This window comes from Coregonus clupeaformis, chromosome 23 (assembly GCF_020615455.1).
Source record: "Coregonus clupeaformis isolate EN_2021a chromosome 23, ASM2061545v1, whole genome shotgun sequence".
Lineage (NCBI taxonomy): Eukaryota > Metazoa > Chordata > Actinopteri > Salmoniformes > Salmonidae > Coregonus > Coregonus clupeaformis.
Genome location: NC_059214.1, coordinates 19,532,439 through 19,558,457, shown reverse-complemented (window position 1 = coordinate 19,558,457; position 26,019 = coordinate 19,532,439). Strand labels below are relative to the sequence as shown.

At 40.5% G+C, this 26,019-nt stretch overlaps 1 protein-coding gene across 2 annotated transcripts; it reads right to left on the bottom strand.

The window, feature by feature from the left end:
* Positions 1-7,679: 7,679 nt before the first annotated feature.
* Positions 7,680-25,668, bottom strand: LOC121536824 (T-box brain protein 1-like). Of its 2 annotated transcripts, none has more exons than XM_041844404.1 (6): positions 25,308-25,668; positions 11,411-11,565; positions 11,044-11,165; positions 10,560-10,718; positions 10,314-10,375; positions 7,680-9,402 (listed from the first exon to the last, which is right to left on the bottom strand). In XM_041844404.1, exons 2-6 carry the CDS (start codon positions 11,559-11,561, stop codon positions 8,568-8,570), a joined length of 1,329 nt encoding a protein of 442 aa, XP_041700338.1. In that variant the 5' UTR covers positions 11,562-11,565; positions 25,308-25,668; the 3' UTR covers positions 7,680-8,567. The 2 variants fall into 2 exon arrangements, with proteins under 2 accessions (XP_041700338.1, XP_041700337.1); XM_041844403.2 differs by lacking the exon at positions 25,308-25,668 and adding an exon at positions 11,876-13,112.
* Between the last annotated feature and the right edge of the window lie 351 nt (positions 25,669-26,019).

The window sequence follows — 26,019 nt, the reverse complement described above, 5'->3', positions numbered from 1 at the left end:
ACACACAGACAATCTAACACACAACTATTTTGTTGTGTTGTTTGTATTATTTTTTGTGGTTGTATTGTTTGTATATTGTTGGAATTAAACATTAGTGTAACTGCCCTTGTCTATCAGTGTATCAGTGTTTTGGTACTTGTCATGTATTGTGTTTTTTTTGTGGACCCCAGGAAGAGTAGCTGCTGCTTCTGCAAAAGCTAATGGGGATGCAAATAAACAAATAATAAAGTAGTGGGTCGTAGTCAGGCTAACTCTGGTGTTATTTCTGCTAGACACACTGCTAATACATGCTGTGTACATTGATTAATGCTGGTGTGGGTAAGAGCAGCTCTTTTGTGATTTGAAACAAACGACAGGCTGATAATGAACTTTCATCACGTTTGTCTGATGTAGCAGGAGCTTTTGGAACGCCCAGACTGTAACACACACTCCTCTTTCTGTTTTTGTCTTGAAACATCCACTGGGGCTGATATGCATGATCCATTTTAGCTGCAGCTCTCTGCACCCCTGATTTCTGAATCACTAACCCATATTTATATCTGGTACTATCCCAAAGGTTTAGAAGGCAGCCCATGTACTCCCCCTTCACAAAGATGTTGACCCTTGTGACCTAAATAATTATCACCCTATTTCTAAACTTTCTTGCCTAGCTAAAATATTAGAATCCTTGATTAATTCTCAGCTAAGATATTTTCTTTGAAATGTATTCTAAATGTACACTACCAGTCAAAAGTTTTAGAAAACCTACTCATTCAAGGGTTTTTCTTTATTTTGACTATTTTCTACATTGTAGAATAATAGTTAAGACATCAAAACTATGAAATAACACATATGGAATCAAGTAGTAACCAAAAAAAGTGTTAAACAAATCAAAATATATTTTATATTTGAGATTCTTCAAAGTAGCCACCCTTTGCCTTGATGACAGCTTTGCACACTCTTGGCATTCTCTCAACCAGCTTCATGAGGTAGTCACCTGGAATGCATTTCAATTAACAGGTGTGCCTTGTTAAAAGTTTTAATCTACACAGGAAGACTTTCTGGGTCAGATCTGCTGGCTGCATATCATGCTGCTTGGTCTGCAACCAGTGATATACAATGACTGTTTTAAGATTTGAGTATGTTTAAAGTAAATGACTAGATAGAGAACGGGATTAGCCATTTAATCAAATGAAGTAACCAAACAAATTACCATGCTCATTATTCATTGTAAACTCAGAAGTTAAAAAAAGTATATTCAGGACACCTAGAAAAACAATACCCAACCCAAAAGCATTAGATATGTCAAAGCTTCACAGTTTAGGTCAGGGGAATTTAACCGGGGGTCCATACTGCAGGGGTTCCGTGATCATTAAAAAAAATTAAAATAAAAAAGTGTATATATATATATACAGTGGGGAGAACAAGTATTTGATACACTGCCGATTTTGCAGGTTTTCCTACTTACAAAGCATGTAGAGGTCTGTAATTTTTATCATAGGTACACTTCAACTGTGAGAGGTGGAATCTAAAACAAAAATCCAGAAAATCACATTGTATGATTTTTAAGTAATTAATTTGCATTTTATTGCATGACATAAGTATTTGATCACCTACCAACCAGTAAGAATTCCGGCTCTCACAGACCTGTTAGTTTTTCTTTAGAAAGCCCTCCTGTTCTCCACTCATTACCTGTATTAACTGCACCTGTTTGAACTCGTTACCTGTATAAAAGAGACCTGTCCACACACTCAATCAAACAGACTCCAACCTCTCCACAATGGCCAAGACCAGAGACCTGTGTAAGGACATCAGGGATAAAATTGTAGACCTGCACAAGGCTGGGATGGGCTACAGGACAATAGGCAAGCAGCTTGGTGAGAAGGCAACAACTGTTGGCGCAATTATTAGAAAATGGAGGAAATTCAAGATGACGGTCAATCACCTTCGATCTGGTGCTCCATGCAAGATCTCACCTCGTGGGGCATCAATGATCATGAGGAAGGTGAGGGATCAGCCCAGAACTACACGGCAGGACCTGGTCAATGACCTGAAGAGAGCTGGGACCACAGTCTCAAAGAAAACCATTAGTAACACACTACGCCGTCATGGATTAAAATCCTGCAGCGCACGCAAGGTCCCCCTGCTCAAGCCAGCGCATGTCCAGGCCCGTCTGAAGTTTGCCAATGACCATCTGGATGATCCAGAGGAGGAATGGGAGAAGGTCATGTGGTCTGATGAGACAAAAATAGAGCTTTTTGGTCTAAACTCCACTAGCCGTGTTTGGAGGAAGAAGAAGGATGAGTACAACCCCAAGCACACCATCCGAACCGTGAAGCATGGAGGTGGAAACATCATTCTTTGGGGATGCTTTTCTGCAAAAGGGACAGGACGACTGCACCGTATTGAGGGGAGGATGGATGGGGCCATGTATCACGAGATCTTGGCCAACAACCTCCTTCCCTCAGTAAGAGCATTGAAGATGGGTCGTGGCTGGGTCTTCCAGCATGACAACGACCGGAAACAAAAAGCCAGGGCAACTAAGGAGTGGCACCGTAAGAAGCATCTCAAGGTCCTGGAGTGGCCTAGCCAGTCTCCAGACCTGAACCCAATAGAAAATCTTTGGAGGGAGCTGAAAGTACATATTGCCCAGCGACAGCCCCGAAACCTGAAGGATCTTGAGAAGGTCTGTATGGAGGAGTGGGCCAAAATCCCTGCTGCAGTGTGTGCAAACCTGGTCAAGACCTACAGGAAACGTATGATCTCTGTAATTGCAAACAAAGGTTTCTGTACCAAATATTAAGTTCTGCTTTTCTGATGTATCAAATACTTATGTCATGCAATAAAATGCAAATTAATTACTTAAAAATCATACAATGTGATTTTCTGGATTTTTGTTTTAGATTCCGTCTCTCACAGTTGAAGTGTACCTATGATAAAAATTACAGACCTCTACATGCTTTGTAAGTAGGAAAACCTGCAAAATCGGCAGTGTATATACACACTACCAGTCAAAAGTTTGGACACACCTACTCATTCAAGGGTTTTCCTTTATTGTAGAACAATAGTGAAGACATCAAAACTATGAAATAACACATATGGAATCATGTAGTAACCAAACAAGTGTTAAACAAATCAAAATATATTTTATATTTGAGATTCTTCAAATAGCCACCCTTTGCCTTGATGACAGCTTTGCACATTCTTGGCATTCTCTCAACCATCTTCATGAGGGAGTCACCTGGAATGCATTTCAATTAACAGGTGTGCCTTGTTAAAAGTTCATTTGTGGATTTTATTTCCTTCTTAATGCGTTTGAGCCAATCAGTTGTGTTATGACAAGGTAGAGGGGGGTATACAGAAGATAGCCCTATTTGGTAAAAGACCAAGTCCATATTATGGCAAGAACAGCTTAAATAAGCAAAGAGAAATGACAGTCCATCATTACTTTAAGACATGAAGGTCAGTCAATTCTGAAAATGTCAAGAACTTTGAAAGTTTCTTCAAGTGCAGTCGCAAAAACCATCAAGAGCTATGATGAAACTGGCTCTCATGAGGGCGCCACAGGAAAGGAAGACCCAGAGTTACCTCTGCTGCAGAGGATAAGTTAATTAGAGTTAACTGCACCTCAGATTGCAGCCCAAATAAATGCTTCACAGAGTTCAAGTAACAGACACATCTCAACATAAACTGTTCAGAGGAGACTGCGTGAATCAGACCTTTATGGTCAAATTGCTGCAAAGAAACCACTACTAAAGGACACCAATAAGAAGAATAGACTTGCTTGGGCCAAGAAACACGAATAATGGACATTAGACCGGAGGAAATCTGTCCTTTGGTCTGATGAGTCCAAATATGAGATTTTTGGTTCCAACCGCTGTGTCTTTGTGAGACGCAGAGTAGGTGAACGGATGATCTCTGCATGTGTGGTTCCCACCGTGAGACATGGAGGAGGGGTTGTGATGGTGTGAGGGTGCTTTGCTGGTGACACTGTCAGTGATTTATTTAGAATTCAAGGCACACTTAACCAGCATGGCTACCACAGCATTCTGCAGCGATGTGCCATCCCATCTGGTTTGCGCTTAGTGGGACTATAATTTGTTTTTCAACAGGACAATGACCCAAAACACACCTCCAGGCTCTGTAAGGGCTATTTTACCATGGAGAGTGATGGAGTGCTGCATCAGATGACCTGGCCTCCACTATCACCCGACTTCAACCGAATTGAGATGGTTTGGGATGAGTTGGACCGCAGAGTGAAGGAAAAGCAGCCAACAAGTGCTCAGCATATGTGGGAACTCCTTCAAGACTGTTGGAAAAGCATTCCTCATGAAGCTGGTTGAGAGAATGCCATGAGTGTGCAAAGCTGTCATGAAGACAAAGGATGGCTACTTTGAAGAATATAACATATATTTTGATTTGTTTAACACTTTTTTGGTTACTACATGATTCCATATGTGTTATTTCATTGTTTTGATGTCTTCACTATTATTCTACAATGTAGAAAATAGTAAAAATAAAGAAAAACCCTTGAATGAGTAGGTGTGTCCAAACTTTTGACTGGTACTGTATGTTTGTAATGTCTACCTGAAAGACAATGAACAATAAAATACACAATTTAACATGTAATGCATCATGATAGCCACAAGATGACAGTGGTGCAGATACTGTATAGGCCTACAGGTCCTGAGTAAAAGAGGGGGGGCTCACAACACCCCAATGAGACATAAGCTCCCCTAAATGCAACAAAAGTCCAACTTTAGTGGGGTCTCTAATGTAATCATTCTCCAATTTGTTTAAAATGCAATTTTGCCAGGCCTCCTGAGTGGTGCAGCAGTCTAAGGCACTGCATCGCGGTGTTGCTGCATCACTACAGCCTGGGATCGAGCCCAGGCCATGACCGGGAGTCCCATAGGGCGGCGCACAATTGGCCCAGCGTCGTCCGGGTTAGGGGAGGGTTTAGCCGGGAGGGCTTTACTTGGCTCATCGTGCTCTAGCGACTCCTTGTAGCGGGCAAGGCACCTGCAGGCTGACTTCGGTCGTCAGTTGAACGGTGTTTCCTCCGACACATTGGTGCGTCTGGCTTCCGGGTTAAGCGAGTGGGTGTTAAGAAGCGCGGTTTGGCGGGTCATGTTTCGGAGGACACATGACTTGACCTTCACCTCTCCCGAGCCCGTTGGGGAGTTGCAGCGATGAGACAAGATCGTAATCACGAAATTGGGGAGAAAAAGGGGTGGCGGTGGCTCTGCATCATTCGTGGGGGACAACATGTTTACTGTTGTTGCCTTGTTTCAACTGGGCCCTCACAGTTTCTAGCTGATATGAGCTGGACAGAGGACAGACACAGCTATATTTTCTTCCCCTATTTCAGCCCCTTTTCAGGTGTCCTGGCTTTTCTTTGTACAAAAATGATACATTTGTCAGCAAGATGCATCAATTAATTCAGGCTACAAGAGTGTAGGTCAAATGACAATCACTGAATGTCATTACAAGTTTTGGTGTTTTGTAACAGATGTCGCTTTCCATTCATCCAATGGCTGATGCACTGCTTGGATGCTGGAATTATTTTGGAGAAGACAAATGTACGCAGGTAGCCTAGTTTTTGAAGTGATTTGTTTGACAATGGTTGTGTTCATACCACATTAAAAGGTAATACATGTTTACCATTAAAATGCATGTCTTAGCTATTAGGTCCATAAAAAAAATGTAAACCACCAAATGTCACAGTATAATTCGCACTTGGGCCCATCCTTGAATGGAGCCTTTGGCCTAACTCACCATCAGTGACTTAAAATAGGGCTTGCATAGGCTAGCCCCATAATAATCTTCATGATCTGTGGATCTGTGAGGATAACTTATGCATGCTTTTTCTCTTCTCTCTCTCTCTCTCTCTCTCTCTCTCTCTCTCTCTCTCTCTCTCTCTCTCTCTCTCTCTGGCTACGTCTGAAATGACACCCTATTCCCTTTATAGTGCACTACTTTTGATCATGCAGAGTTGACCCCTCTGTTCAAAAGTAGTGCACTTGGATGCCATTTCAGACGGGACCTCTCCCTCTCTCAATTCAATTTCAATTTAAGGTCTTTACTGGCATGGGAAACGTGTTTACATTGCCAAAGCAAGTGAAATAGATAATAAACAAAAGTGAAATAAACAATAAAAAATGAACAGTAAACATTACACTCACAAAAGTTCCAAAAGAATAAAGACATTTGAAATGTCATATTATGTCTATATACAGTGTTATATTGATGTGCAAATAGTTAAAGTACAAAAAGGAAAATATATAAACATACATTTAGGTTGTATTTACAACAGGTCACAAATCTTGCTGCTGTGATGGCACACTGTGGTATTTCACCCAATAGATATGGGAGTTTATCCAAATTGGATTTGTTTTCGAATTCTTTGTGGGTCTGTGTAATCTGAGGGAAGTATGTGTCTCTAATATGGTCATGCATTTGTCAGGAAGTTAGGAAGTGCAGCTCAGTTTCCATCTCATTTTGTGGGCAGTGTGCACATAGCCTGTCTTCTCTTGAGAGCCAGGTCGGCCTACGTGGCCTTTCTCAATAGCAAGGCTATGCTCACTGAGTCTGTACATAGTCAAAGATTTCCTTAATTTTGGGTCAGTCACAGTGGTCAGGTATTCTGCCACTGTGTACTCTCTGTTTAGGACCAAATAGCATTCTAGTTAACTCTGTTTTTGTAAATTATTTACAATGTGTCAAGTAATTATCTTTTTGTTTTCTTGTGATTATGGTTGAGTCTAATTGTGTTGTTGTCCTGGGGCTCTGTGGGTATGTTTGTGTTTGTGAACAGAGCCCCAGGACCCGCTTGCTTAGGGGACTCTTCTCCAGGTTCAGCTCTCTGTAGGGGATGGCTTTGTTATGGAAGGTTTGGGAATCGCTTCCTTTAAGGTGGTTGTAGATTTTTTTCTGGATTTTGATAATTAGCAGGCATTGGCCTAATTCTGCTCTGCGTGCATTATTTGGTGATTTACTTTGTACACGGAGGATATTTTTTGCAGAATTCTGCATGCAGAGTCTCAATTAGGCCGATGCCTGCTAATTATCAAAATCCAGAAAAGATCCGTTAAATTCTACAACCACCTTAAAGGAAGCGATTCCCAAACCTTCCATAACATAACTCCCATTTTGTGAATTATTGGTTGGTGAGCGGACCCCAGACCTCACAACCATAAGGGCAATGGGTTATATTACATTTGACATTTTTCTCATTTAGCAGACGCTCTTATCCAGAGCGACTTACAGTTAGTGAGTGCACACATTTTTCATACTGACCCCCCGTGGGAATCGAACCCACAACCCTGGCGTTGCAAGCGCCATGCTCTACCAACTGAGCTACAGGAGGCCTATAACTGATTCGAGTATTTTTTGCCATATCCTAATTAGTATGCCGAATTTTATGTTCCTTTTGATAGCATCTCTCTCTCTCTGTATATACATTTGAGTTGAAAATACAATTAATAAAACATCGATCACATCTATGGCCTCGAGCTCACTGAGATGCGCTCGTATCTCGCATTTTCGCATTATTTCGCACCTTTTCGGAACGTGGTCTTGGCACCAAAATTCAAGCATTTCGTCATTCTATGAAAATGTGGCAACTTATGTTTTGGGTACGTCACGTTTGGTCCTTGCATAGGCTACTGTGGATTTAGAAGGATGATAGCATCTTGGTCCAACTTTTATATAATTTATTGCAATGAAGCACATTACAGCAGATACAGAAGCTTCCACATACCCTAGAACACAATCTATAAAAAATAATAGAAGGTCCGAGAAAGACTTACAAATTACAACATTGTTTTTCCCTTTATTATTGTAGTCTAGTAAAAAGTATACTATATCAACATTTATAACGTTTATTACCACACCTATAATGAATTTCCTTCTTATTTTGCGTAAGATAAAATGGTTGCGTCCTCAAATATTTTGTATTGACACTGTGATTGAACATGATGGGCAAAGAGTAGCCTACTACAATGAGTTCATTAATAATTAGGCTACATATACTCAGATCTCGCTCCTAACAGTAAAAGTATGCTACACAACGACATAGCCATCATAGACTCTCAATAGTTATTTTTTTTTTAATCTAACACATTGTATGAGATCACTTGACTATAGTATAGGCCTACGATATGCGTTTTAAACCACAACCAACGAGTATGTCTATACTTAGAAATATTACAAATCAATTCAATAGTTTACATTAATTTCACAGGATCACTAAAGGGTTAAATATTATTTACATTATTTTCATAATTACAATAGACAATTGCTGTTGATGAAAAATCGTTTAAATTAAATAAATAGCCTACTGTATTTAAGGCCTATCAGATAGCAAACGAATACTGTTAAATGGAAGAATCTCGCCTAAATTTCCCAAGAAGGCCTATGCGCTACAAGCCAACATCTTAAATCGTTCGTCATTGTTGGTCCAAGACAGGGTGTGCATTGCAACTGATAGGCCTATCCGTAGGATATTATCAGTTGGATAAAGGCTAAAGATAGATGGATCTAAAAAGAACACATGGGTCATGCGTTTTTTCTAGATTTGTGGTTGTTTAACTGTGTGGATAAAAACTATAGTAACCAATGTCCTTGGCGCAATTTTTCTCACACTCTCTTGGAGCCAACATCTCAGATTTCAACGGGGTTTCCGAAACCGGTGTGGCAGACGGTGAAATTCTTCTCCGTTTGGCTTGCTCAAAGATGCCAGAATCACTTGAATCAATCGACTTGATTGAAGACGGCGTCTCTATCCAGCTGGATTCGGATAAGTCTTTTGGTTTTGCCTCCTCAGACCCTCCGATGGGTGACCTTTCTGTTGGGATGGTGTCGGCGTCATCAACCAGGTAGTTGGAGGTGCCTGTTCTGCCACCAACAGAATTTGTGGGCCAGCAAGAGAGAACAGGGCTAGACTTACTGCAGTACTGGGGTGGTGTGCGTGTCCCCCAGCCGGATGGGTCGGTATAGTAACCTAGAGGTCTGCTTGAGCACCCTGCAGTGGGCAGGGGAAGTGCCTTTACTCCAGCCGCTGCATATGACAGCAGGGTGGCCGCGTTACCGGCAAAATCAGCAGCCGCGGCGGCATCGTATGCCGAGGCGGCAAAGTCCAGTCGGTTATTGGCAGGGGTGACAAACCATCGCTGCGGGGATGCAACTGTGGGCTCTTCGGTTTGCTGCGGGGATAGCAAGCTGTTACTAAGTGGGACGCTGCGGTCCGTGCCAGGACCAGTCCCTACGCCAGGGTGAAAGCGAGATTTGGCATAACTGCTGACAAATTGGTCCTGTAGGAAAGAACCAGCCATGGCATATCTCGCACCAGGCATGATCTGAGAGCGAGGCGAGTCACCCGGTGATGGCGTTAACCGGTCAATGTCGCAACCTGTGTAGACACTGAAAAGATGAGGGAGAAACATACAAACAAACTATGAATCATGAGAAATATCCGTCACTGCCAATGTGAAAGAATGGAACAAACTTTCACAAATACTAATTTGATAAAAATGCAGAAGGAACTAGGCCTAGGCCGACCAAAGTTTTTTTGGGGACATCATCAAATAAAGATTATCATCTAACCAAGTGGCCTGATAAAAAAAGTAACCATAATGTGGTTATTATAGTGGACTGCTTGAGGCCTACTGCAAATTATAATTAGGCCTATGCGTATTAATGTGTCCGCATTAAAATTAAACGAAAACTTGAACCTTGATAGGCTAATTAGTTATCGATGCTGATCACATTTTAAGATGATTGATATTGAAGAGCCAACGTGGACACAACATAGGTTATATACCAATCCTCGCTCCCAATGAACGCACGTTCCAAGAACTTGATAGGCCTATATCATATATGGCTATATATATATATATATATGGCTTCTCATTAATAGCCTATTTTGTTCATTTACAATAGCCTAACGAAAAGCCTAACATTCTCACAATATTACCAAAAACTTGCTGTATTAGAAATGTTGGTTAAAAGTTTTCCTGCGATTGAAATGTCTTTAAATTAAAATGTAGCATGAGCAAAAAAGAATGATGTATGATTAGGCTACACTTCATTTACATAAAAAGGAACTCTATCATTTGAATTGCATCAAATGGGTTCTGTCCAATTAATTGACCTATATTTACATTTACATTTACATTCAATTAGTTCCCACCCATTCACCCTATAGCCAGTGTCCTTTCAAAAAATTTTTTATTTAATTTAATTTATAATCGGGGAGAGGCAGAACCAAGCAAAACAAACGGGATTAAACACAAAGAATAAAAGCACAAATAGTAAATGACAAATAGTCTTACGTGTCATAGTTGTCCCGAAATCCTTTAGCAAATGGATTGTGGTCGATTTTTAGCTGCGTAATCTGCACAGAAAAAAGGAGGCGGATTTTAAGGAATAACAGGTGCTTCTTGTTTTCTACCGTTCCAAATCCTAATATACCAAACGAAATGTGGCTTTTTGATATAGGCAACAATACTATAATACTTAACGAATGGAATTATCGTCAATACGATTTTCAATAAGATTTTTCAATAAGATTTTCTTACATCGGTATTCTGGTAAGCTGTGACTGCGATGAACTGTGTTTCTGGGAAGGTGAACGTCTGTACTCTTCCAGGTTGGCTGGAGTCCTCGGTTCCATCTTCGTTGACTTCCACTACATGGAGCCTGGGCTGGTACTTGTGAAGGGATTGTAGAACCACCATCTGGAGGTACAAGTAAGGAAGAGATTCCATAAATGACCACGGTCAATTTCGAACTTAAAATTGGAGCCAATAAGCCATGGTATTTTCTTAATGTAGCCCAAAGGACCAACACTGAAGACCATTTTATAAAAATGGTTATTTAGACTTTAGATTATGATGAATTATTGGGGGAAACATAATAAGCTAACTATTGTGTAAATGCAGGTGTGAGCACAACAAACTCTCCTTACTCAATAGTTAATTGATGGTCTTTGAACGTTTCTGGTCATACTAGTTAACGTTTTGTTTTATAGCCTGTATCTAAAATTAAAAGGTCGTAGCTGACCTGTCCCGGGTTGTTTGAACCTCCTTTATTGTTCGTTAACTTCAGCTTTCCAAAGGAGATTTCTTGGCGCATCCAGTGCGCCCCGGTGTTTGGAGAGTCAGGGTGCATATACACCCTGTTTCCTGTGGAAAATAAAGACATTAAATACATTGAAATGCACTGCTATTAGAAAATATCATACAAATATAGATTTTCAATTATATTATATTATATATTTGTTTGATTGTATTAGGTCAATGTTGCGTGTTAGCTTGGCATTGCAGAATCAAGGCCTACGTAAAATAAAAAAAAGGCTATATTCTTATCTTAATTATCAACCATTATCCTCACTGTATATTTCACAGAGATGTAGGCTACAGGAACGTACCTGTCACATTTGTATCCGCTTTGCCACATGGTACCCACTTGCCACCTTGGAATCGCCAGTGATTTGGATCAGCAAGAATAACATCCACAAATATATTGTAGTGCGCCGTCGGGTCGAGACCAGAAATGTTGAAACTCAAAAAGGGGAACATCCGTCTGTAATAATAACAAATAAAAATGTTGTGCGCTGATGTGGTAATATCAGGCGATGTGTCATGCATAGCAGACCAACACTTTTGGTGATCTATCAAATTGTGAAAGTATTTGTGAAACAATCCAAGAAAAATATAGTCAGTTGAACATGTTCAATTATATTGAGAATATAGGCAATATATTGAACGAATTACAATTGCAATGACCTTCCATATCCCCCCCAAAAAAACGAAATCATGCGTATTAGGCTATTTTCACAATCTTTGCCTCCAAACTTGTGGTGAAGTGAATGTAACTGGAGAGGGATACCTACCGTCCTTGTTTAGTGATTATCATCTCTGTTTGATGTCTATGAAACTTCAGCCACAGGGCCCTGTTGCACAGATATACCTGCGCTTTCCCAGGCACCAGCCCAGCTTGCGCGGAGGAAAACTGGTAGAACGCCGCTCCTTGATAAGTGTGTCCATACTGTTGCGCGTATGGGTAACCCGCGGTTGGGTAGCCTTGCGGAGAACTGTTGGTCAGAAGACTGTTATACGCTCCATTAGTGATGACTGGATGGTGGGCCATATAACGACTCGGACTCCCAATAGAAAAAGCCGGGTGAGCTGGTCCATGTTGACTCGGATAGGGGAACATGGCACTTGGAGTTGCTGAGACTGACTGTGGTTGGCTAGACTGAGAAAGGATATACCTTTCTCCTGAAGATCCATCGAAATGATGACGAATTTCAGAGACTCCGTGGAGATCAGGAGAGAGTTTTCCTCTCTGGACGTCCCCTGATGCGTCCTTGGAATCGGAAAAATTGTCTGCCTCTGACTGATTCGTCATCCCCATGGATTTTTTTTTCAGAGGTGAACTTCTCTCCAGGTTGTCACTAGCAGATATAATTGTATGGTCCTGCAAGGCAAGCTCAGATCCATCGGAGCTTGGATAGCCACTGCCCACATTCAGACATTTCTTGGAGAGCACACTAGCTGGCAAGATGCAATTCTCGAGCTGCATAGCTCTCAATGACAAACCGCTATTAAGGCAAACTATATGCAAGCTTTTGTCCACGCCTAATAACTCTAATCTAGCAAACGAAAAAAACACCTTCCTATGGTTTGAGGCACTTTGAGTAAGAAAGCAAATAAGCCAATTGACACCATCCTGCAATCAGGAAAGATTTGCTTTTCAACACTCTTCCTTGCTAATGAAACAACTATTGCTATTGGTTAGCTCAAGACAGTAATTTAATTAGACAGCTCTTAATTGGGATAATCATCAAGGCTTTGTGCATATACCCCATTTGCTTGTAGAGACAATCAATCAGCATTATGTCATAATTTGATAAAAAATGATCAACTTTATGTGATATATAGATATCACACCTGTATGTTAACTATTTCATATCTTTATGCATCGCCACATGCTCATGTTGGTTGTAGAAACCAACATCAACACAAATAGGCCTGCCGGAAACATACAATTATGTTTTCCCCCTGTAGATTTTGACATTATTAAGGAAAATGTGCGTTATTTACCTATTAATGTGGTAAGAGTGGTAAAGTATGTTTACCGAGGAAACAAAAATATATTATTAACATAGCACAAATGACAGGCAATGACAGGCAGTGCACTTCATGCTTTAAAATGTTTGTGATATAGCGTGAAATCATGCCGTTCCTCTGAAGATGTGTTTATGAGTCCCAAGGCAGGTAAATATTTTATTACTCTGGTCTAAAGTTTTGAATCAGAGCACTCCAAACAGCGAGTGCACTGACAAATAAAACAACAGAATCAAAATCAGCAAGAATGAAAAAACAAAATCACCAATTAAATAACATTATGAAAATATTTTTTTAATTCGATGGACGTTGAGCCAAAGGAAGTTATTTCACCCAATTTCTATTTCCGAATTCTAACAAATGTATAAAATCTTAAGAATTCATGCGATTTTGTTTAATGATATTATAAAATATCACTGTAATTATTAAACGAGTGGACTCTTTTGAGTTGTGTTGTTTGATTAGCAGTTATAGGCCTAATTAATTATGCACAGGGAAAAAGTGAAAATCTGATATTCCTCTCAAATATATAGACTAACTTAAAAGGGAACTATTCTGAAGAAAAGGTCGATGTCATCTTGTCATCTTGACTATTTTTCAGTATTACAGCTTCATTGATGTGGGGCAGTGTGACAGGGTAATTGGACAAAATCCAACCTGAATGTTGTGGTCCAGAATGAGCCAAGACGATGCTGTGTGTTGCTTTACAAGGCTGGCAAAACTCCACATTTTACTTAAGCCTACTTATCGACTGAAATATGTAAACCTAATCCAAATATTCCTTGCATGGACATTTTGTTTTGATAAATATCACAAGGCCAGCCCCACATTCTATTTAAATCTCTCAAATCAAATCAAATGTTATTGTTCACATACACGTATTTAGCGGATGTAGCGAAATTCTTGTGTTCCTAGCTCCAATCTTTTCTTGAAGTGCATCAATGAAATTGTGTTTTTATGCTCCATATCAACACTATGATATGTAACTGCCGTTGATATTACGTTATTATTCGAAAATAGCATGTTCCTCAACATATAGGCATTGCAAAGCACATTGGTAAATGTCATGATAAGACAACAAACACATCGTTGTTCTTTCTAACTTCAGAGCCAGCTGTTTGGCTGCCATTGTCCTCCGCCCCAAACCTCAACAGCTTGAAATAGAGAACACAACTCAGTAGCCATGTGGAGTGTTCACAGTTATGCATTAACTCAGAGGGATCAACACAACTGATTACATTATTGTATACCCTTACCATACCCTTATGGTAAACCCTTGGTAGTCTTGCAAGTTCTAGCAAGTTCAGCAAATGCATTTATCAAGATAGGTGAGAAAACACAATGTGAACAATCAGAAGGAGTGCTGTGTAGCTGCATGGTTAAATTCCATTCCTACAGGTCAAGACAATTGACTAGTGAAAGTGGGAGGATGAGATGCTAATAACTGAAATAGCCAGCATAGCCTATTGGCAGAAATCAGTCAGGTTTGACTGGAGTAAAATATACAGAATACTTTTGATGTATGAAAAGTTCCTATGTTTTCTTGAGTCATAATTTTCTGAGGGAAAACAGCCAGGCTTGAAATAAAGCATCAAGTATCAGTATACTGAACATTACTTTGAATAAATGTTGCATTCTGTTTCAATAAAGTTGCATAAAGTCTGTGTTAAACAAGCCAAATTGAACGGTGCAAAACAAGCTCCCATCTCTGATAGTGGGGTATCCAGAGAGGTGAAAGGGTTTGCATTCTAATGAAGGGCTGTGCATCTGAGGCTAAGAAGAGAGGTCATTACAGCAGGGCAATAGGCTCCAGTAATCTATTCCTGTAAAACGTACAAGCATGGGCTTGCCTGTGCCTCCAACCAGGAGTTGGCGCAGGCCTTCCCATCCTCATTACAGCATTATGCTTCACTTCCATCACTGATCTTTAATAAGCAAACTGGGCTTGCTTTTTTCGAACCAACCAATGGTTGAATCATCCATGCAGCAGCAGCACCGTAGTTTGTTTTCTCCCCATGCTCTATTCCCATTTGTTTGTTATTAGCCCCAGTACTTTGTTCTTATTAGCCCAGCTAGTGGCCATAACCACAGAGGGACCAGGCTGATTATCCATGCCACGGCCAGTCCCTCAGGAGTTCATTGTGCAGGTTAGGGAGGGACTATACCTCAGGCTCGGCACACACCCTCCACTGACCAGACTATATGAAGACAATATGAAATAATGAAAGTTGAATCTGTTATAACCATAAGCCTTCTTGAAATGCATGGTTATAATGGGAGATATAAAGAACGATACTGCCTGTTAATGTCTTCAGTTCAATCCATTTGATATATTATTATTATTATTATATTATTATTATATATTGTTTTAGATATATTTTGTAAGAAACTTTACCTGTATGCCTATGGACAGCTCATTCAACTAAAGTTAATGTCCCCAAAACATCCTATTAGACCCATCATTATCATATTTCCCAGCATGCTCTGCATATAGATTTTTTAGGATTGTTTTTAATATCTGTATTTTTGCACATACATTGATTGATTAATCTTATGCTACACAAAGATAAATAACATAAATGTTTTATAAACAAATCCAAATCAGTTAGTTAGATTTATAGCACCAGTTACTAAAATGGTTGTTCCAGTTTAAATGTTTCATTCTGAATGCAGGTTACGGGTGAATAAAAATTCCAACTGTTGGATATCCTATCCCTGGCTGGATTCCAATAGGAATTACACATCACTTTGCAAGCCAGCATAATGTGACTTGCAGGCCTGATGTGGCCTGTAAACCAGGAGTTTCCGAACACCAATGTGTTAGGGTAAAACTAGGCCATCAAAGTAAGGCCTTATGATATATGTAATGTATTGTCATAAAGTTACATTTCTATGATAACATTCATCTTAGGTAATCATTTGGTGAAAGCCACATGCCTTTAAAAGGAAATAATTCAACAACCATGTCTCTGTCACTAACAAATACAGTCATGGGTGGCAACTCTACAATTCACTCGAAAAGCAAAGGCATCATGGGAAATATGCAAATGTGGCTTTACACCAAACAGTGTTAAAACAACACCCAAAATGACTTACTGTAACAGTGTTTTTGTTTAACACTAATAGGAGTTAACTCTAGGTCAACACTAGTGTTAAATAGAAATAACACTGGCAAGTGTAATGCAGTGTTACTTTTTACACTATGGAGATCTACATTAACACTCAAAATGTAACACTATAATCAGAGTACTTTTTACACTCTGTAGAGTGGGACCATATGTTATCTGAGATAGTGTTAAAATTAACTCTTTAAGTGTTGATTTAACACTGCAAAATGTACTGTGTACCATCAATAAAAGCATAAACGTTAGTTACAGTAAGGGCAGCTGTCCACCGCACCAAAACATCTGCCTATGGTTGCTAGCCAGGTCTCTTTTTAAGGTATTAAGGTATCTCCTTTTGACAATTATTGTAAATGTTAAAATATATAATAATAATATATAAATAATCTTTGAACATTTTAACCCTGAATTTTCAGTCAAGAACAGTATCATCCTTTTCCTTGATGTCCCAAAGAACTATGTTTGCCACCTGGGTCTAATCTAATCAATGTGGATGACAAGGAGAGAAAAAGCCTGAAAGTGAGCACCAGCTCAGGGACTTTACCTAATGCCCGGCACTGTCACATCAATGATGTGATCACAGCACACAAAATGACAACAAAATTATAGCCAGCAAGGATATGGGGACAGAGTGTGCTGCCCCAGTCAGATGCAATTCCTTTTTGTGCCTATGAAATGGCATCTCTCTTGTCGGATGGGTAAACATTTCCCTGTCAGGCCAGTAATAAGGAATGAAGCACACTGAGCTGAACTAAGAGGATAGAGCCAAGGTTATTTGTGATTCATGACAGGTAGTGGCTTATATTACAGTGGCACTAAAAATTTCATGGGAATGCATTTAAGATGCCCTTTAAGTTATTTATATGTTGTTTGCCAGACATCACATTGGAATTTTCATCAATAAATCAAGTTAGTAAGTATTTCTCTTTTTCTCTGCCGTTTGAATAAAAAAGAGGAAGCAAATCAATTCCCCCTAAACTTAATTAGTCCAACTCATTTCTCTTAAGCCTTTGTCTGTTTGACACTAACATACATGTTGGCCCCTGTGGTCTCCTGCAACCACAGATCTCCCACTGTCAGAAAGAATCAGGGTGCACTTTGGGAAAAAGACAGCTGGTGGTCTGCTAAGGGGCCAGTTGGACAGTTATGGATTTTAAAGCCTTATTAACCATCCTCCCAGCCATGTCATCTGAAGAAGTGTACTCCTATAGCCCTCATTATTGATGTCCTTTCACGTCCTCAAGTCAGCGATCCCGCCGATTCTTGACCACAAACCTTTACCTGGCTGTCAGTGAGTTACATAAAAGGGCAGATGACATAAGGTGTCTCTTTGAACACTCTTGACTCCAAACTAAAATGAAACTCTGGTCGCCAAGCTGTAATCACAAGCTTGCAAACCCTTGCACTTGGAATCTTGAAACTAATAAGAGACCTAACCTTTTCAGGGCATTGTCAAAGATAAAGTTAGTATGAGATCATCCTATTACACTTTCTTATATACACTGAGTGTACAAAACATTAGGAACACCTTCCTAATATTGAGTTGCACCGGTAGCGGTGTGTGGGTAAAATCACTGGGGAAGCCAAGTCATCAAAAAAAAGCCATATTACAACCTATTTATTGTGATAATTGTGTTGTTTGCTCTATAAGCTGTTAGTTCATATGCCTTGTCACCGTGATATACAGTGGGGAGAACAAGTATTTGATACACTGCTGATTTTGCAGGTTTTCCTACTTACAAAGCATGTAGAGGTCTGTAATCTTTTTCATAGGTACACTTCAACTGTGAGAGACGGAATCTAAAACAAAAATCCAGAAAATCACATTGTACTATTTTTAAGTAATTAATTTGCATTTTATTGCATGACATAAGTATTTGATCACCTACCAACCAGTAAGAATTCCGGCTCTCACAGACCTGTTAGTTTTTCTTTAGAAAGCCCTCCTGTTCTCCACTCATTACCTGTATTAACTGCACCTGTTTGAACTCGTTACCTGTATAAAAGAGACCTGTCCACACACTCAATCAAACAGACTCCAACCTCTCCACAATGGCCAAGACCAGAGACCTGTGTAAGGACATCAGGGATAAAATTGTAGACCTGCACAAGGCTGGGATGGGCTACAGGACAATAGGCAAGCAGCTTGGTGAGAAGGCAACAACTGTTGGCGCAATTATTAGAAAATGGAAGAAGTTCAAGATGACGGTCAATCACCCTCGGTCTGGGGCTCCATGCAAGATCTCACCTTGTGGGGCATCAATGATCATGAGGAAGGTGAGGGATCAGCCCAGAACTACACGGCAGGTCCTGGTCAATGACCTGAAGAGAGCTGGGACCACAGTCTTAAAGAAAACCATTAGTAACACACTATGCCGTCATGGATTAAAATCCTGCAGCGCAAGCAAGGTCCCCCTGCTCAAGCCAGCGCATGTCCCGGCCCGTCTGAAGTTTGCCAATGACCATCTGGATGATCCAGAGGAGGAATGGGAGAAGGTCATGTGGTCTGATGAGACAAAAATAGAGCTTTTTGGTCTAAACTCCACTCGCATGTTTGGAGGAAGAAGAAGGATGAGTACAACCCCAAGAACACCATCCCAACCGTGAAGCATGGAGGTGGAAACATCATTCTTTGGGGATGATTTTCTGCAAAGGGGACAGGACGACTGCACCGTATTGAGGGGAGGATGGATGGGGCCATGTATCGCGAGATCTTGGCCAACAACCTCCTTCCCTCAGTAAGAGCATTGAAGATGGGTCGTGGCTGGGTCTTCCAGCATGACAATGACCCGAAACACACAGCCAGGGCAACTAAGTAGTGGCTCCGTAAGAAGCATCTCAAGGTCCTGGAGTGACCTAGCCAGTCTCCAGACCTGAACCCAATAGAAAATCTTTGGAGGGAGCTGAAAGTCCGTATTGCCCAGCGACAGCCCCGAAACCTGAAGGATCTGGAGAAGGTCTGTATGGAGGAGTGGGCCAAAATCCCTGCTGCAGTGTGTGCAAACCTGGTCAAGACCTACAGGAAACGTATGATCTCTGTTATTGCAAACAAAGGTTTCTGTACCAAATATTAAGTTCTGCTTTTCTGATGTATCAAATACTTATGTCATGCAATAAAATGCAAATTAATTACTTAAAAATCATACAATGTGATTTTCTGGATTTTTGTTTTAGATTCCTTCTCTCACAGTTGAAGTGTACCTATGATAAAAATGACAGACCTCTACATGCTTTGTAAGTAGGAAAACCTGCAAAATTGGCAGTGTATCAAATACTTGTTCTCCCCACTGTATAGGCCTAAGGCCGAGACAATAAGAAGACACAGTGGCAGAATAAATTCAACCACACCTTTGTTTTATCACAAAACTGGAGAGCAACCTCTGTCCGGTGAAGTCCACAAAGCATATTGTTACATGACCTACAGCATGGTCAAGCAAATTAATGTTTTCAACATTTTCGGAGTACTATAAAACTATTGATTTAGAACCACGGAGAGTTACCACAAGTCGCAAAGAAAGCAGGAGCTGCCTCCACTATTCCTGCACCATTTCAACTTCAACATTTCAACATCATCAAATCACCTATGCTTAGTCTAAAACAGTGAAAACTAAAATATACCAAAAACAAGCTAAATCTGATGTGGCTGTCCATGGTTCTGATTTCTCTCTCTCTATGTGTGTATGTGTGTGTGTGTGTGTGTGTGTGTGTGTGTGTGTGTGTGTGTGTGTGTGTGTGTGTGTGTGTGTGTGTGTGTGTGTGCATGTGTGTGTGCATGTGTTCGTGCAAGTAGAAAAAACATGTTGACTCACCCTACACCCTACGCCAATGCCATCATCCTCTCTTTCATGTTGATGAAACGGTCTATGATTCTGTCATACAGTGCTTGCCTTTAGTTTTTGTTGTCCTAGGCTACCTGGCTAAAATGCTTGCTCGCTAGCCTAACTTCCTTTCAGGGGCAACGATGAGCCAGCTAGTTAACATTAGCCTACTACATCTGGCTACATATTGAACTTCCATCCTCTGAGGCCAGGGGCACAATGTATGAGTTTATGGTTGGATCACAATCGCCGTTATAATCATTGGCCAGTACGGCGAATTAAGTAAAAAGTCCAAATCCCTATCTCTATCCATGGCTAATTTAGGAAAGGGACAGTTTTAGCTAGCTAGCTATCCACTGGAGGATAACAACACAACGAGATGCAACAATTCCAGTTTTTTCTGTCAATTATGTTTTGCTCCCGATGTGATTTGATTGGTGTGAAGCCAAATCCAAACTGGCTTCCCGTAACACTTTTTTTTGGTGCGCCAGGACCGTTCACAGTTGAGCTCACTCAGTTTAGCTCAATGTTGATTGGCCAAATGCTCGCTGGTGTCCCTTGCATTCAATGCTACAGGTGGCAACAATGCCATACTCTTTTTGACCAGACAGCATCAGATAGATGGGCTACACATAGAGAGACAGAGGGGCGCTATTTTGCTCGATTGGATGCTTTCTCCGGTAAGATACATTCAACCTCTTGCGAATTGAAGGAAAATGATGAAACACAGAGAGAGACGAAAGATAAATTATTTGATATGTGTTTTTGGGGAATTTTTTTGGGAAAGCCTGGCTTCCCTTGGCATCCATGAATACACTGGTTGCATCCCCTTTTGCCCTCAAAACAGCCTCAATTCGTCGGGGCAATGTGTCGAAAGCGTTCCACAGGGATGCTGGCCCATGTTGACACCAATGCTTCCCACAGTTGTGTCAAGTTAGCTGGATGTCCTTTGGGTGGTGGACCATTCTTCATACATACGGGAAACTGTTGAGTGTGAAAAGTTTTTGACACACTCAAACCGGTGCGCCTAGAACCTACTACCATACCATACCCCGTTCAAATGCCCCATTAACTTAAATATTTTGTCTTCCCATTCACCCTCTGAATAGCACACATACAGTACCAGTCAAAAGTTTGGACACACCTGCTCATTCAAGGGTTTTTCTTAATTTTTACTATTTTCTACATTGTATAATAATAGTGAAGTCTTCAAAACTATGAAATAACAGTGTTAAACAAATCAAAATATATTTTATATTTGAGATTCTTCAAAAAGCCACCCTTTGCCTTGATGACAGCTTTGCACACTCTTGGCATTCTCTCAACCAGCATCACCTGGAATGATTTTCCAACCATCTTGAAGGAGTTCCCACAAATGCTTAGCACTTGTTGGTTGCCTTTCCTTCACTCTGCCCTCCGACTCATCCCAAACCATCTCAATTGGGTTGAGGTCAGGGGATTTTGTAGGCCAGGTCATCTGATGCAGCACTCCATCACTCTCCTTCTTGGTAAAATAGCCCTTACACAGCCTGGAGGTGTGTTGAGTCATTGTCCTGTTGAAAAACAAATGATAGTCCCACTAAGCTCAAACCAGATTGGATGGCGTATCGCTGCAGAATGCTGTGGTAGCCATGCTGGTTAAGTATATAAATCACAGACAGTGCTACCAGCAAAGCACCCCCACACCATAACACCTCCTCCTCCATGCTTTACAGTGGGAACTACACATGCAGAGATCATCCGTTCAACCACACCGCGTCTCACAAGACACAGCGGTTGGAACCAAGTCTCCAATTTGGACTCCAGACCAAAGGACAAATTTCCACCAGTCTAATGTCCATTGCTCGTGTTTCTTCAACCAAGCAGGTCTATCCTTCTTATTGGTATATTTTAGTAGTAGTTTCTTTGCAGCAATTAGAACATGAAGGCCTGATTCACACAGCCCCCTCTGAACAGTTGATGTTGAGATGTGTCTGTGACTTGAACTCTGTGAAGCATTTATTTGGGCTGACATTTCTGAGGCTGGTAACTCTAATGAACTTATCCTCTGCAGCAGAGGTAACTCTGGGTCTTCCATTCCTGTGGTGGTCCTCATGAGAGACAGTTTCATCATAGCGTTTGATGGTTTTTGCGACTGCACTTGAAGAAACTTCAAAGTTCTTGAAATGTTCCGTATTGACTGACTTTCATGTCTTAAAGTAATGATGGACTGTCGTTTCTCTTTGCTTATTTGAGCTGTTCTTGCCATAATATGGACTTGGTCTTTTACCAAATAGGGCTATCTTCTGTATACCCCCCTACCTTGTCACAACAGAACTGATTGGCTCAAATTAACTTTTAAGAAGGCACACCTGTTAATTGAAATGCATTCCAGGTGACTACCTCATGAAGCTGGTTGAGAGAATGCCAAGAGTGTGCAAAGCTGTCATCAAGGCAAAGGGTGGCTATTTGAAGAATCTCAAATATAAAATATATTTTGATTTGTTTAACACTTTTTTGGTTACTGCATGATTCCATATGTGTTATTTCATAGTGTTGATGTCTTCACTATTATTCTACAATGTAAAAAATAGTAAAAATAAAGAAAATCCCTTGAATGAGTAGGTGTGTCCAAACTTTTGACTGGTAGTGTACATAATCAATGTCTCAATTGTCTAAAGGCTTAAAAATCCTTCTTTAACCTGTCTCCTCCCCTTCATCTACATTGATTGAAGTGGATTTTACAGGTGACATCAATAAGGGATCATAGCTTTAAACTTGATTCACCTGGTCAGTCTATGTCATGGAAAGAGTGGGTGTTCCTAATGTTTTGAACACTGAGTGTCCAGATGTCCGGATTTCACCATGTTTGAACTCAAGCTCTTGGACTGGAGCACCAATAAACAGCTGTGGAATTCCTGACAGATGAACTCACCAAAATCAGCAATGTTGTACAATTTCGTAGTTTTTTAAAATATTTTTTACATATGACAATACCAAACAGCACTATAGATAGCTAGTACGATATTCCTTTGGATTATAGGATTCTCTACAACTGCTTTGCCAAGCTAAATCACTGATGTGTATTAGAAAGGGTTATCGGGGCTAGGAGGATATAATGACAGAAATCACAAAGTGTAGAAAAGGGCTAATGTTCCAACTAAAACTTATTTTATCACCTGCTACTGACCTGTTATCAAATGTTCAGTTTGTTGCTAGTCTCTTTAAAAATTAACTGGACTGTGTGACCCTGTGAGTGCAGCTGGGGTTTGTGACCATTTTGTTATTTCTGCTGCCATGCACTGTCAGACGTCTACAAGTGAAGAACATCGGCCACTGTCCCTAGTAAGCCCATGGCATAAAAAATTCAGGCTAACTCTAATTTAAAGCCCTTTCTGATGAAAAGCACACAAAAATGAAACTGACTCATGCCAAATGAATATCACTGAATCGCTGTGATTGTGGGGTTGATGTTTGTAACGTTGAAATTATTTATAAAACATCAATTTCATTTTAACAGTACCCATGCCATGAAGTGTGCACATTTTCCTTCAGCTTCCTCAGAGTTTTTATCCACTGGGCCTAAATCTAATGATTAAAAAAATTATACTCTCCAGTATCCTCAGCATTGCCCTTTTAATAGATCATACCAAGCATGTAGGTACAAGCTGCTACAATCCCAATATCTGCAAAGAGACACACAAGTAAAATCACATTAATACATTTGCGGAATGTTAAGAAAATGTTAACCTGAAAACCACATAAGCATATTTATATATTTTGTGACAAAAACAAAAACCTGCAAATCGTATTCATGGGAAATTAGTGGATATTGCGTAAAACACCAAGATATGAAATTGAGGGGCAGTTTCCCGGACACAGATTCAGCCTAGTCCTAGACTAAAAAGCACATTCAATGGAGATTCTCTATTGACCTTTCTTTTTAGTACAGGACTAGTCTGAATCTGTCTCTGGGAAACCACCCCTAAATGTACAATAAAAATTCCCCTCTGCACAGAAAATACAATATTCTCAGGCAAGGTGCAGAAGAGAGGATATTTTGAAAATAGGAGCAAACAGCCGATTGTCGCGTTACAAGAATAATCTTCATTAAAGTAGCAAGCAACAACAGCAGGCCAACACGCGGCTCATTGGGAATGCAGTGTGAAAAGAGAGACCCACAGATTATCGCTCTAACTCATGTTTAATTTATCCTGGAGCAATACAGTCAGGCTCCCTCTCTGTCAAAGGAATAGTGACTGATAAAAGCTGGAATACAACCCAAAAAGGCAAGGCCAGAAATAACACAGCCACACAGTCACTGCACAAAATGGCTGAGTGAACGCTCGAGAGTGAAAGCATTAGAGACATCTTCAATATGTTTAGCACAGCTTCACAGCAGCGTCATATCACTGGTTTATGTCCATTCATATTTCAGGAAGAGCCCCATCTCTAAGGAAAGTTAACAATGAGGTGTTCACGCAACAGCTAGACATGATATGCTAAACCTTTGCAGTAATCTCAAACTTCAGGAAGAATATCTACGCCAGCACTATAGGCCTACACACAATACGTTTGATAATAGAAATAAATAAAAAACATCTAAGCAATAAAAGTAGACAAACCGTGTCCTTGCCATTCAACTATGAGAGGTAGCCCTCAGCCAATTTCTGTGTGCTGTACAGTGTGCCTGACTCTTTCCTCCTCCCCATGGCAAAGTGAAATGGAATTGCCTCTCACATTCAAAGACAGCTCTGTGAAGGTGATAATAGAACTACTCCCTGCTGTCTGCAGGCAGGAAATAGGAAAGTGGCATATGGGGCCAGGAACCAAATAGAAAGGAGAGGCGCCCAGGCAAAGGAGGAAACCAAAGGAAAGGTTAATGATCATTTCTGAATTCTACAGGGAGAAACTACGCTCCAAGTTGAGAGGGAAAAAATGTGACATGATTGTCAGACTGACTTACATCTCTTCTTTATGACAAACAAACACAGGTGAAAAACAGTAATATCTTCATGCCGCTTTAAAAAACAAGCTATGACAATAATGTAGGCTGCTGCAGCAAGAGATGTCAAATTGAATTGACATTGAATTAACTAGATGACCTGAAACTGAGTATTGGAGTTCTCACAAGTACAAATCACTGTGTTTATGTTATATGTTACAAATAAACCAGTATATATTGCATACAGTAAATGACACAGAATTAGACTGTCACACTGCCTCTCATGTGGACATGAGATACACAAGGGTGAAGGTGAGGAATAGAAGCATACCTGGTAGATATACACTCTGGAAGGGCTCCACCGTCACCATGGCACCACCTGCATGCTCCGACAAGAACCTCTGCTAGGTGTTAATATGGTCTCCAGACAGCCTGCAGTTACAACCAGGGTGGCTTTGATAGCCAGTCACCAGCACCATCTCAGGCCTGCAGCACAAGAAGGACTTGCGAGTAGCTGTGCCAATCCATAAATGACCGGACACCTGCACCAAAATGGGTATAAATTGGGCAGATGGGTCTGATGAGAAATTGGTGTGAAAAAAATTAAACAAAGGACATGTAGAGATCTCTTTTACAACATGCCTGAGTGAAAACATGAGAATGAGCGCTGCAAGTGGATTGCGGAAGGTGTGCTTACATTAAGCGGGATGTACATTAGCAGTGGAAGAACTTGCTTTCAGTTTTTCACCCTGTTACCACACCTTGGCTGAGACAGTTTGTAGCCTTTCAGCACCCGAGACTGGATACCCACCTTTTAAGTATCAATTAAATCAGCAGTGGGACTAAGGAATCCATCATGAAGCAATTTGCACTGTGCTGCTCTGCTGCTGAGCCTTTGTTCACATTCATTTTAATGTTTTTTTCTTTCTAGATAAAAGGTATTCGAAGAGGTGGATGACAACTGTTGAAGGGAACAGAATTAACAATTATTGCAACTGAAATAGATTGCGCTAATCCTCATAAACTGTGCTTTCCATCTTTCT